Genomic DNA, 14902 nt, shown 5'->3' on the forward strand with positions numbered 1-14902 from the left:
ACCAGACACTCTAATCATGTCTTATACAGGATGAATCCTTCCTGAAACCAGACATTCATTGTGATTGATCATGTCTTATATAGGATGAATCCTTCCTAAAGCCAGACGTTGTGATCGATCATGTCTTATACAGGATGAATCCTTCTTGAAACCAGATACTCTTAGCATGTCTTATATAGGATGAATCCTTCCTGAAACCAGACGCTCTTATCGTGTCTTATATAGGATGAATCCTTCTTGAAACCAGACGTTGTGATCAATCATGTCTTATACAGGATGAATCCTTCCTGAAACCAAACACTTTGATCGTCTTTGTCTTATATAGGATGATTTCTTCTTGAAACCAAATTGAATCTAGATCTTATCAATTGAATCAAATCAAATCTATCGGGATATCAATTTCACAAAACTCCAAAGATCAAATACCTTAATTGATCTCCCGAGGGGGCATCACCATACCGTAATCTATAAATCAAGAGCTAGGGCATCCTATCAAACCAATATCAACATCAAAACAAGATTATTCTTTGAATCAATGTGTCATCACACCTCGCTTCAAAGAGGGGCAAAATGTAGACACTTAAAAATAATTATTTTAATTATTTTTAATTCCTCACATAATTAATTAATTAATTATGTTAATTAAAATTATTCTCAATATTAATTAAATATAATTAATATTGTCACTATAGCATATGATTTATTTAATAATAAATCAATCCCTTTCTTTATTCTTCTAAAAACTCAAATCCTCACAAATCTTCCTCTTAGCTAATTAATTTCAATTAATTAGTTAACCTACATGATTCCTACAAATCATCTTCTTAATTCATCATTAACCTAATAAATTCTTCTAGAGACTCCCTAAACTTACTTAACATTATTCTTCTAATTTTTTATTCCCTCCACTCATTGTCTCTCATAGTCAAATTCTCCTACAAATATAAATCCCACCTAACATTTCCTCTAATCCCCCTCCTAATGAGTCGTTAATGGCTAATCATCATGATTAGCCACAAAGTGAACTCTTTGTCCTTTCATCCAACCACTAGCTTTAAATGCTCTTTTTCTAGATGAATATAAGATTTTCGAAATCTCACATTCCTCTAGGCATTTCCCTCTCCCAAAGAATTTTTAATTCCTTTTTATTCTTCTAATCCCCATAATATCCATTTTTGGAGAATTTTTAATTCCTCCAATGTATCTTGTAGAGTGTGGAGATACGAAATGCCTTTAGGGCATATTTCTTGGTCTCCACACCCTCTCTTGGAGCTTGTGTGAGCTCACAAGTAAATCATAGCCCTTCATCTCGAATTCATCCTAGCCATTCATTTTCCTCTCCTCTTCCTATAAAATAGGGCTCCATCCCTTCATTCAGAACATCTTGAAATCCAGTAAGCTTATGCTGCCCTTTTGAGCCCAGGAAATCATCTTGGCAACTTGATCATCTCATCTTTATCATTCATCCTTATCATTTGTGCACAATATTAGAGAGCCATCCACATCTAGCAATCAAAGGAGCACATCAAGTGGAGCATTACTAAGGGGCACCTTCACTTCATCAAGCTCAATCCGAAGGAGAAGATAAAATAGCAAGGTGAAATGGTCTTTTAATGATATTTTAGCATTTTGCATGTTTATTTCGTTATGTTTTGATCAGTTTACCTTTCGAATCTATTTTCCCCTCTTCATTTTGGCATGCCCGGTGGGACTCACGTCCCTGAGAACTAATGTTGGTTTTTTTTTAAGGTTTTCATGAGTTGTGAGATGTAGGTTCCAAAATATTGCGATTGCAGAAATATATATATATATATATATATATATATCTTTTTCATAGGTTCCAGAATCATGGCTTTGCATTTCTGCGTGACAGCTCCTTATTCTGTTATGTTTCTTTTTTTTATGTTTTTGTTTCTGTTGCAACACAACAGATCTGTTATCTAATTTGTTAGTTGATTTGTTGTCTGTTCTGTTTTAGTATAATCTGTGTGAAAGTAGGAGAGTATGCTTTTGTCTAAATAGACAATCAAAAATCCAGACCTTTCACTTTTCTATTATGTTTAGCACAACTGTATGCTCTGACTGTAGGAAAGTGTGAAAATAGGAGAGTATGCTCTTGTCTATCTAGACAATTAGAAATCTAGACCTTTGACACTTTTCTATCTGTGTAGTGCTACTATCTGCTCTGTTAATCTGTCTGAAAACTTTTAGGTACTAACTGTACTCTGCATTTAATTTATTTATTTCCTGTTATCTGCTCTGTTTAAATATAATCTATCTGCCCGCAGGAAAGTGTGAAAGTAGGAGAGTATGCTCGTCTATCTAGACAATTAGAAATCCAGACCTTTGACATTTTTTATTTTTATTCTGTTTAGCACGATTGTTTGTTCTGTTAAATCTAGGGTTTTTGTCTGCTCTGTTAAATCTAGGGTTTCTGTTTTGTTAAATTTAGGGTTTTTGTTCTGTTAAATTTAGGGTTTCTGTCCCATTAAATCTTCTTTTTCTTGACTTTATTTTCCTCCAAATTTCACCAGATTCTCCGCATTGCCATTTTCCATATTTTCTTCCTTGGAGGCCTTATCTCAAAAATCTACTTTTTGAAGCCCAAAATCCCATATTTCTCTATTTTTAGGTTTTGCCATAACTTCTTCCCTTTTCATCCAATCACTTCCAAATTTTTCCCATATTATCCATCTTCAACTTTTGCTTCTTTGTCCCTCTTGGACAAATTTTCCCATTCCTTCATCTCTCCTCCAAAATCCTCATTTTTCGCTTGCCTATCCCTTAAAAAGTGGTAAAAACCTAGTCAAACCCCATTTACCCATCAACGCTTTCTTAAAATCCACATTTGTCATTAGTAAAAAAGTTTTTATTCATGTTTTTCTATTCATTCCCAAAAAATTAAAAAAAAATTAATATTTTTGTCATTTTGTTGATTTTTGCAAGATGCTTGTTGAAGACTATTTTTCCAAACTACTAATCAAGTTGTTTTGGAGGACGTTTTTTGAAGACTCCATTTTTCAAACTACTAATCAAGTGGTTTTGCAGGTTGCCTAGCTGATTCAACCAAATATTGTGCATTTATTTAAATTAGGCACGTAGATATTAATTAAAATGGAATGAACCATTATCTTATATGTCTTTAAGAAAAGCGTAAAGGTAGGAAAGTATGCTCTCATCTTACTAGATGATCAGAAATCCAGACCCTCCAGCCTTTTCTTGTTTGAATGTGTGTTTACCTCTAGCGGGCCTACCCTCCCAACTTGCTCTTTGAGAAGGTAAGAGGGGAACAACCCAAGTGAGTACACCTGAACCTGGGGTTCCCAACTCACTATAATAAATAGGGCATTGACTATGAAAGGGTTAATGGTTGGGGCTATATGAGAGTTCACTCTCACATTGGGTGCTTAGTAGGATCCTAGAGATCTCAATCATGCTTGCATGACTACTAAGTTCTTGGTGCTTCATTGGGCTATAGGCCTCAATTGCACTTGCGCAACTTCGAAGGGTAGCTCCTAATAGGAAGACTTACTAAACACCTTGTTCATAGTGGCCAAAAACCCTCTAGTCATTGGTGCAGGAGGTCAGACCTCTGAAGCGGCCCATATTCTTACGGCCCTTAGTAGAGACACAAAGTTCACCATGAGGAGTTTTCATGGGAATTGATGCTTGGCTGCCCCAAGAAGTGAGTGTCGTGGAGGGGAGCCAGTGGGGTCAAGCATCTAAGTGTCCACTCTAGGTAAGCGTAGATGGGAAACCAATCAAGATTCAATGACTATTGTCCTTGCCAGCCTTAAGAATGTTGTATATGAGCATGAGTGTCTTTGAGATAATATGCATTTAATCATTCTGTTTGCTTTGTTTGATACATACTTGCCAAGAGTAGACTAAAAACACATCACTATCCCCAAACACTTTGCAAAAATATTTGTCAAGACACAAACAAATTGTCCAAGTCATTACCCACACCAAGTCCAAAATTGCATCAAAACTCCGTCCGTCCCATTTTTCATAAGCCTAAGAGAGAAGCTAAGAGTTTATCCTCTACATCAACATTCAAGTTTGTCCTTTGGAACACCTACTATCGTCCAAATCAGGGTGGTCATATCCCTTCATACAACTTGCCATTTAAATAGATCCTTCATGTTCATGCCAAAGACAACCTAGTCACCAAGTTTTCTTCTAAACCATCACTACCATACCTTCTTCATCAATCATCCTCAAATTTCTTAAATCCTTTCATCACAAATTTCTTAAGTCCTTTCATCCTCAAATTTCCTAAGTCCTTTCATCACAAATTTTTTAAGTCCTTTCATCCTCAAATTTCTTAAATCCTTTCATCATAAATTTCTTAAATCCTTTCTTTCATCACAAATTTCTCAAGTCCTTTCATCCTCAAATTTCTTAAGTCCTTTTATCACAAATTTTTTAAGTCCTCCTTAAATTTTTTAAGTCCTTTCATCACAAATTTCTTAAGTCCTTTCATCCTCAAATTTCTTAAATCCTTTCATCCTCAAATTTCTTAAATCCTTTCATCTCAAATTTCTTAAGTCCTTTCATCCTCAAATTTCTTAAATCCTTTCATCTCAAATTTCTTAAATTCTTTCATCCTCAAATTTCTTAAGTCGTTTCATCCTCAAATTTCCTAAGTCCTTTCATCACAAATTTTATAAGTCCTTTCATCCTCAAATTTCTTAAATCCTTTCATCACAAATTTCTTAAATCCTTTCTTTCATCACAAATTTCTCAAGTCCTTTCATCCTCAAAGTTCTTAAGTCCTTTCATCACAAATTTTTTAAGTCCTCCTCAAATTTCTTAAGTCCTTTCATCACAAATTTCTTAGTCCTTTCATCCTCAAATTTCTTAAATCCTTTCATCCTCAAATTTCTTAAGTCCTTTCATCCTCAAATTTCTTAAATCCTTTCATCTCAAATTTCTTAAGTCCTTTCATCTCAAATTTCTTAAATCCTTTCTTTCATCACAAATTTCTCAAGTCCTTTCATCCTCAAATTTCTTAAGTCCTTTCATCACAAATTTCTTAAGTCCTCCTCAAATTTCTTAAATCCTTTCATCCTCAAATTTCTTAAGTCCTTTCATCACAAATTTCTTGAGTCCTTTCATCCTCAAATTTCTTAAGTCCTTTCATCACAAATTTATTAAGTCCTTTCATCCTCAAATTTCTTGAGTCCTTTCATCCTCAAATTTCTTAAGTCCTTTCATCACAAATTTCTTATGTCGTTTCATCCTCAAATTTCTTAAGTCCTTTCATCACAAGTTTCTAAAATCCTTCCATCACAAATTTTCTAAGTCATTTCATCACATTTTTCCTAAGTCTTTTCATCACAAATATCGTGTATGGTCGCAACTTGATCCGAAAAGAAAAATATCGCTGATCAACAATATGGCATGCCAAACATTGGTGTCCTATATGAAGATTCCACACAAGATCATACACAAAGTGGGCAACCAAGCGATCAAGATCAAAGCCAAAATCTTGACATGGTTAACCAAGATGAACTTTGTCTAAAAGTGCAAACTTTCCTAGCGGATTCTTATAACCACGAGATGATAGAAAAGTTTATTAAACACAATCCTACTGCACTTCTGAAAACTCTTCTTGAACATGGAGCTCAACTTCCACCTGAATTTAATAGATCCACTCTCATCCAACAACCACAAGGAGACCTCGCTCCCACACAAAGTGTTGAACCTACTATTCAAACTCAATCAATTGCAGCCTCATCAATCATCTAAGCCCAATCAATGCCACCCATGACACCTCCCACCACGGTCTCCATCCCACCTTCTTCCTCCTTACCATCCATAACACTATCAAATGCAATCTCATCCATTCTCCAACAAACTTCTATACCACCTCCTTCTATTCAACCACATATTTCTATTCCACAAACTTCCCTTTCTCCCAATAATGTCACAAATTTAATCCAGACCACATTCAATCCCATCACAACAGTTGGCAGACCACAACCAACTATCACACAAACCCCAGTGACATCAGTCATCACATCCCACATTCCCACCTCCTCATCATATCAATATATTGGTGGTGGTGCACCTTCTTTGGTTCATCCAACTCTTGCGGCAAATACAATTCATCAATATCAAAGTCCACAACAAGCCCTCATCAAGGAAATTCAAGACATGAAGAATATTATCAAAAACATGAAAGAAAAGACTAATAAAAGGAAATCTTACTCATTCAAAGAGTTTTTCCCTTGTCCTTATGACCCATCTATATCGGTTGCACCATATCCCCCAGGATTTGAGATCCCTAAATTCACCAAGTATGAAGGCAAAGCAGACCCTCGTGACCATGTCCGAAAATTCCACATCTTATGCCAAGAAGTCTCCTATAGTGACCTTTATCTTCAAAGACTCTTTCCCAAGAGTCTCATGGGAGACGTCTTGGCATGGTTCTCATCTTTACCACAAGGTTCCATTGTCTCTTTTCTAGACTTGGCAGAAAAATTTGTGGCCCACTATGCATACAACATGGGTAATGATGTTTCTATGATGGACCTATGTAATACAAAACAAAGGCCTAGAGAAACCTTCGCCAATTTCCTACAAAGATGGTGACATCTTATCAAAAAAATTTAGTGGGACATGCTAGAACAACATCAAATTGAACTATTTCAAAAGAACTTGGTGCCTGAACTTTCAAAAACTTTAATATCTCAATGTATCAAATCCTTCCAAAAATTGATCGATAAGGGCCTCACCCTCGAACAACCTTGAAACATTACCAGAAGTCATCACAAAGTTCTTCCTCTTATCATAACGACAAGCCAATATTCTGGGCTAAGAACAAAAACGTGGTCATTGATGGTATAATTGATGCAAAGCGGGTCCAAACCGTGGCCACTCCCCCAACATCCACCACCAAGAATCAACAATTAAACAACCAAAATCAATCCCAAAAACCTCACAACAATGTCTCAATCCAGGGATGACCACCCTGATCGAATAACAGGACTCCAAGAGATTTCACTCCTCTGGCTAAGCCTATTGAAGTGGTGTTTCAAAAACTTGTCCAAGCAAGTGTAGTGGTTTTTCCAATCACTCACCCATTTGACCCCAATCAACCTAAACCAAGATGGTATAATGAAAATGAGTATTGTAAATACCATCATATCAAGGGACATGATACACGAAGGTGTATGAAATTGAAGATCTACATACAAGATCTCATTTATAGAGGTGAGATTGAAGTAGCAAATGCAAAACCTGGTAATAACAATGACAAACTCAAAATTTACCAGGAACCTTTCCTGAAGCATGATAAAGGAAAATACTCATCATCTAACGCAATGGGTTATGACTACACTAATCGCATAACCGGTTTTGATTTTTTAGTAGGTCGCATTGATTGAACCTGCAGACAATCATGTTGATGTCATAACCATCCAAGGAGTTAATCATCCTTCTTCCCAAAACATTGTACCTATCGGCAAACCTGTTGGGGGCATCCACATCTCCATAGATTTCCGAGATCTAAATAAAGCTTGTCCTAAAGATGATTTCCCACTCCCCAATATAGATTTGCCTAGGGATGACTCCTTCCCTCACCTAGCAACCTAATCCTCCATCCTAGTTCTACTCTTGGCAAGAGGTATCATTTGGTCACAAGAAAAAGACTTGTTAGATTTTTTCATATAGGCTTGCATCTTTTGCCCTACAACTGCCACTATTTATGACTGCTTAGGTTCTTCCATATCCAGGTATGTTGTGATAGGTGCATACTAGGGTATATTTCATAGTATGGCATGTTTTGGATCCTTCTTGTATAAACTGATGACCTAGTACTAGTGTTTATTAACACTTACCTTCTCGTGTACAAGAGGTATCGGTGTGTTTGAGCATTTCGTTGCATGAACCCACAACTTTGTATTAGTGTTTCTTAACACTTGCATTGTTGTGTGCAAGAAATTCCCATTTGTCTACAGAGTCAGTCCATGCCCTAGGTTTCTCATGGCATCCTAATTTCTATAATCAGTGGTGCAAGTCACTCAGGGCAACATCAAAATAGGTTGGCTCTCCACATTTATTGTGCACAAAATCTCACCATCATTCCATCAAATCCTACACTCAATAATCCCATGGAGTTCTCAATTGCCCCCATTTTCCTCTGCGGTCTTGCATCTCTTATTCTTCTTTCTAAATACCTCATGACTACTTTATATATCTTCCTCATTTATCCCTTCCACCCTAATTTTTCTTCCTCTATTTTTTTTTTTTTTTTCCTCACATAATCAATTCTAATTCTGATTCATGTCTTATAGAGGATGTATCCTTCCTGAAACCAGACGTTGTGATCTGATCATGTCTTATATAGGATGAATCCTTCCTGAAACCAGACATTATGATCAATCATGTCTTATACATGATGTATCCTTCCTGAAACCAGATGTTGTGATCTGATCATGTCTTATAGAGGATGTATCCTTCCTGAAACCAGATGTTATGATCTGATCATGTCTTATATAGGATGAATCCTTCCTGAAACCAGACGTTGTGATCGATCATGTCTTATACAGGATGTATCCTTCCTGAAACCAGATGTTGTGATCGATCATGTCTTATATAGGATGAATCCTTCCTGAAACCAAACACTCTAATCATGTCTTATACAGGATGAATCCTTCCTGAAACTAGACATTCATTGTGATTGATCATGTCTTATATAGGATGAATCCTTCCTAAAACCAGACGTCGTGATCGATCATGTCTTATACAGGATGAATCCTTCCTGAACCTAGCTGCTCTTATCATGTCTTATACAGGATGAATCCTTCCTGAAACTAGACGCTCTTATCATGTCTCATATAGGATGAATCCTTCTTGAAACCAGACGTTGTGATCAATCATGTCTTATACAGGATGAATCCTTCCTGAAACCAGACACTTTGATCATCTTTGTCTTATATAGGATGAATTCTTCTTGAAGCCAAATTGAATCTAGATCTTATCAATTGAATCAAATCAAATCTATCAGGATATCAATTTCACAAAACTCCAAAGATCAAATACCTTAATTGATCTCCCGAGGGGGCATCACCATACTGTAATCTATAAATCAAGAGCTAGGGCATCCTATCAAACCAATATCAACATCAAAACAAGATTATTCTTTGAATCAATGTGTCATCACACCTCGCTTCAAAGAGGGGCAAAATGTAGACACTTAAAAATAATTATTTTAATTATTTTTAATTCCTCACATACTTAATTAATTAATTATGTTAATTAAAATTATTCTCAATATTAATTAAATATAATTAATATTGTCACTATAGCATATGATTTATTTAATAAATCAATCCCCTTCTTTATTCTTCTAGAAAATCAAATCCTCACAAATCTTCCTCTTAGCTAATTAATTTCAATTAATTAGTTAACCTACATGATTCCTACAAATCATCTTCTTAATTCATCATTAACCTAATAAATTCTTCTAGAAACTCCCTAAACTCACTTAACATTATTCTTCTAATTTTTTTTCCCTCCACTCATTCTCTCTCCTAGTCAAATTCTCCTACAAATATAAATCCCACCTAACATTTCCTCTAATCCCCCTCCTAATGAGTCATTAATGGCTAATCATCATGATTAGCTACAAAGTCAACTCTTTATCCTTTCATCCAGCCACTAGCTTTAAATGCTTTTTTTCTAGATGAATATAAGATTTTTGAAATCTCACATTCCTCTAGGTATTTCCCTCTCCCAAAGAATTTTTAATTCCTTTTTATTCTTCTAATCCCCATAATATTTATTTTTGGAGAATTTTTAATTCCTCCAATGCATCTTGTAGAGTGTAGAGATACGAAATGCCTTTAGGGCATATTTCTTGGTCTCCACACCCTCTCTTGGAGCTTGTGTGAGCTCACAAGTAAATCATAGCCCTTCATCTTGAATTCATCCTAACCATTCATTTTCCTCTCCTCTTCCTATAAAATAGGGCTCCATCCCTTCATTCAGAACATCTTGAAATCCAGTAAGCTTATGCTACGCTTTTGAGCCCAGGAAATCATCTTGGCAACTTGATCATCTCATCTTTATCATTCATCCTTATCATTTGTGCACAATATTGGAGAGCCATCCATATCCAGCAATCAAAGGAGCACATCAAGTGGAACATTATTAAGGGGCACCTTCACTTCATCAAGCTCAATCCGAAGGAGAAGGTAAAACAGCAAGGTGAAATGGTCTTTTAATGATATTTTAGCATTCTACATGTTTATTTCGTTATGTTTTGATCAGTTTACCTTTCAAATCTGTTTTCCCCTCTTCAATTACTTCATCTACTCTTCTGAACATTATTTTGTTTACTATGTGCCTTCTCTAGAAGTTTTCCTTAGCAATGTTGCATGATTGGCATAACTGATGTAGATGAGATGATGATGGATGACTGTACCAGTAGATGAAAGAAGACTGAGATTTTGTGAGTAGTTAACATGATCAATTATTTGTGTTGTCATTCATGGAAACTAGTGTCAACTAATCATTCATGATTTTTGCAAATGGTTCTTGATGCTTGATTTGTTGGCTAAGTGATTTGGTCTACCGAAGTTGTGGTTTGATAGTTTGACAGGGTTTTACCGACAAGACTATGAATTGGGACTTTAACCAATAAAGCACAGATGTTTTGATTGAATCGGGTGATCGGTGATGACTGATGACTTGCAATTTGACATATAAGATTGTATGATGGATTTGAGTATGTGATTGGAACCGCATCCTGTGATGTTTACCGAAAGGCATGTTTTGAATTTCTGATAAAGGTTTGCTAGGGTTTTAGTAGGGTTTAAGGATTGGTGATAAAATCACTCTCAATCGGTAATGATTTTTGTTATGATGGTGATTGATGTTGAGTCTACGTGAAGGAAGTAACACGTCACAACCCGCATAGATGATTTGAATGTGTTTTGGCATGATTGAAGGAAGAAATTCTTGGGAAATAGTGAAACGCTTAGTGGAGTGTTTTGAGGTTTTGACTTCGGTACATATCAAATTTTTGTGATAAGTTATGATCAACCAATGAGTGATATTGCATTGTAAATTGTTGTAATACTCTGGATGATGATCTGATATGATCTGTATTGTAATTTCAAGATGTAATTAGGGTTTATTGGTTCATTTTGTTAACAATTGGTATCAACGCATTGGTCCTCTATGCGCAAAAAGCTTAACCACTTGAGGAAAAGATTATGAGGTAGTCAACATGATGAAAAAAGAGGGTCCTAAGTTAAACAAGGATAACTACAAGATCTAGAAAAACAGAATGAAGATCTCCATTAAAGGTCTTGGTGCATAATACTGGAAGCAAGTTGAAACAAAATATGTTGCTCCTACTACTACTCTTGTGACATTGGATGAACTCAAAGAGCAGAAAGAGAACATACAAGCCTTAGAAGATATTGTAAGTACTTTATCTAATTTATAATATATTGATGTTCAAGGATTGGAAACTGTAGCTGAGGTTTGGGGAAAGTGAGATGTGATGGACTTGAAAAGCACTGAGGGGGGGGTGAATCAGTGACACCAAAAATGATACTACTTCAGCTAGTAACCGGTAGATGAACTTAACAAAGCTTTTAAGTAAAATGCATATAATCCAAAATGATATAATAGTATCCACTATAAGTAAAACATCCACCATAACACAAATATTTATATGTGGAAATCCCAAATAGGTAAAAACCACGGTGAGATGGAACTCACAAGTTAACTATCTACAGTAATAGATAATTGATCGGTTAGGGTCTACAAAGTTATCTGCTAGGATTGAATCTAGTTAGAGATCCCAAAGCTTGATTAAAATCTTATACCTTGTGAAAGGTAGTACCCTGTTAGGTTTAACCTTGGTGGAGGATTTCTGAATCCAAACTAATGGATCACCCTGTTAGAGGATTTGTACATAGAAGCTTTTTAGAGCTTACCCAGTTAGGGGATTTGAATTATTTTGTAATTGTTAGAAGACAACAGGAATGGTTTGATCTGCCCAAGTAGAAAAATACTCGCTTGATCGGATCCTTCTAAGTATATTCAATATTGTTGTTCAACATACTCTTCACTTAACACACTGTCTCTCGCACACAACAAATTACTTTCGCTCATATCATATAAAATAATTGACAATGATGTCAATATATAGGCATTTAGATTTCATGTCGGCTTAAAGAAATCATAACACAATTTCCTAGGTGCAGTGTATCTGATCAAGTAATCATAACTCATCATAAAAATACCACCAAAATTTTTTCGGTGGGATAACTCATCACGATTTGTGGTAACTCATCACACAATCAACAAATATTAGTTGGAACAATCAATACCAGTTTGAGTTAAATATAGAAACCATTATCCTTGAATCTTCTAACATAATCTCCACTTGATCTTCTTCTTGATGTCAATTAATGAATATCCATTGGTTGTCTCTTATGCATATACCTATTGTCACAAAGTACCGGTTAGAGATAAACCTCTTAGTATACCGGTTGTAGTGTAAACACCTTGAAGTTACACCGGTAGATAATATGAACATATGTGTGTGTATGTGTTTCATCAATGACAACATATGATGAATATATTACAATCATCATCAAGCCAACAATCTCCCCCTTTGGCATTGATGGCAACACTTAGAAAATTTTACAATAATGTCGCTAAGTGTGCATACAAAATAACTTTACACATATACACATGCTCCTCCTTAATACATACATTATAGAAAGTTTTTAAAAACACACATACATATTTCTACTCCCCCTTTGACAACAATGCCAAATTGAAAAAGCAATATATATATATATATATATATATATATATATATATATATAGAAAATTTGTATCCAAGTGTTTAGCATATACAACAATAACTTGAAAAAATTGAATCAAAATTCATGCATAAGCAATTCTCATGAAAATAGCATTGAATTTCCTATTCAACTATGATAAAGTATTTGTCCATGTCTCCAACACGTTCTCAGTGTACTCTAGTGTAGACATTATCTGTGAATGGAACTCTTCCATTGAATCCAGTGTACTAGTTTTTGGAGTTTCTAAGATAGCTTATGCATTGGAGTAGGCTATTTATAGTATGTCCACCTGTGAAGTGAGCAGACTTTTGAGTTCTTTTAGAGACTAGAGTCTCTTTGCCTTCTCATGATCATAAATATCCAACCTGTTATGCAAATCATCCACAGATTTGCTGAAAGAAAAAATAGAGTCCTTAAGTGGGACATAGGCATTACATATCCTTTCTAGATCTTACTCTATTTATGTGCACCTTTTTTAAATATTAGAATAAAAGAAAGAAACATTATTGGTAGAAGCAAGATACTTTCCTCATGTTTCAATAGATGATAGAGCCATTTTGCTAGTATCAATGTCCTTTACAAGTTTCTCTCCATACTTCTTATTAGTTTTCTCAGCATAGGTATGAGCAACTTCTTCAAGTGACTTGATTTGATCAGATGCATCTACAACTAACTAACCAAGTTTTCTAATAGGGGTTGACATATGCGTTGTAGAAGTTTCCAGTAGCAAACTAGATAGAATATCTACTGCATTCTGAATTGTTTCAGCTTCAATCCTTTGCTCTTTTAGTCTCTTCTTATGCGCTCTAGATTGCATGATGTTAACAATATTCATCATTTTAGATGCACTCATGTTTTCATCATCAATAGGCCCTGAAATGCTCAATGAATCATCATCATCCTCATCAATTTGTTGTTTCTTTGTTGGTTCAAAGGATGCAACCTTAATGATTTCTTTCTCTTGATTCTTCTTTGTTTCCTTTTCAGAAGTATGAGTGAAAACATTTTCCATAGACTCCTTCTGAGTATCATGTAAGACTGGTGGAGATTGGGGTTTCTTTGTTTGTTCTATTTCTGGTGGATTGTCCACTTTTGGTTGAGTTGTCTGTTTCTCAACTAATTTGACCTGTAAGTCTATGATTTCAGGTGGCTCCATATCTAGTGCAGTGACATCTCCAGATAGATCAATTATGTCCTAAACATCATCAACAACATGAATAGTGATGTCATCCTTCTTCTTGACAGGATAGACCACATCTGCTTGTACAATCTCTTCTTCATCCATTTCTGGTCGATTAACAACATCGTCCTCATTCTTAGAGGATTGTATGAGTTCTTCCATCCTTTTGATATCACAAGCTATTTGATGGGTCTTAATTTCAACAATTGACCTCTTTCCATTAAGAATCTTCATTCTTCTTCCTTTAAAAGAAAATTGAGTTTTGTATTGATCAATTAAAGCACTAATTTCATCTTTAGACAAGTTGGGAAAATATTCTACAAAAATCTAATCAATAATTTCTTTCTCCAACTTTACAGATTCCTCCCATTTATTTACAAGAATAGTATATAAATAATTTGAGATATCCTTTTCAATATCTTGAGGTAATCTAATATAAAAGCACAAATGATTGATTACCTATTGAATAACTTGCCCTTTCTCATCTTCACTAAAAGAATCAAAATGTTTTTTTACCAATTCAAATCTCTTCCTTCCTAATTGCTTCATAGTCCTTTCAAAATGGGTTATAGGCTTGTAGGTAGATACATCGAAAGGTATAGTTTCCTTTGGCACTTCCTTCACTTGTTTAGTTATTTTTTCAGTTGCCTTCATCTTCTTGGGTTCTTCCTCAGTGTCAGTACCCTCAGATTCTTCCTGTAGAATTAATTTATGGCCTCTCTTCTTTGATACATTCTCCTTCTTTGCATAGACCTTAGGTTCTAGTTCCTTCTTGGTTTGGATAGTCTAAGTCACCCTTGTATTCTTCATCACCGGAGGTTCTTCCTCATCTTTCTTTTTCTTTCCTTTCCCACTTGTGACAGGAGCAATACTGGTTTCGACT

The 14902-nt window shown here is 35.2% G+C and overlaps 1 protein-coding gene across 1 annotated transcript in view; it reads right to left on the reverse strand.

Annotated features, from left to right (window-relative positions):
* LOC131875339 (uncharacterized) overlaps nt 1–13995 on the reverse strand; it is a 37492-nt gene extending 23497 nt beyond the window's left edge. The window contains exon 1 of the mRNA XM_059219434.1: nt 13666–13995. Within this exon, the coding sequence (XP_059075417.1) occupies nt 13666–13995 (330 nt within the window). The remainder of the gene's footprint in view (nt 1–13665) is intronic.
* Nucleotides 13996–14902: the final 907 nt, after the last annotated feature.

The sequence above is a fragment of the Cryptomeria japonica genome, chromosome 4 (genome assembly GCF_030272615.1).
Source record: "Cryptomeria japonica chromosome 4, Sugi_1.0, whole genome shotgun sequence".
Classification (NCBI taxonomy): domain Eukaryota; kingdom Viridiplantae; phylum Streptophyta; class Pinopsida; order Cupressales; family Cupressaceae; genus Cryptomeria; species Cryptomeria japonica.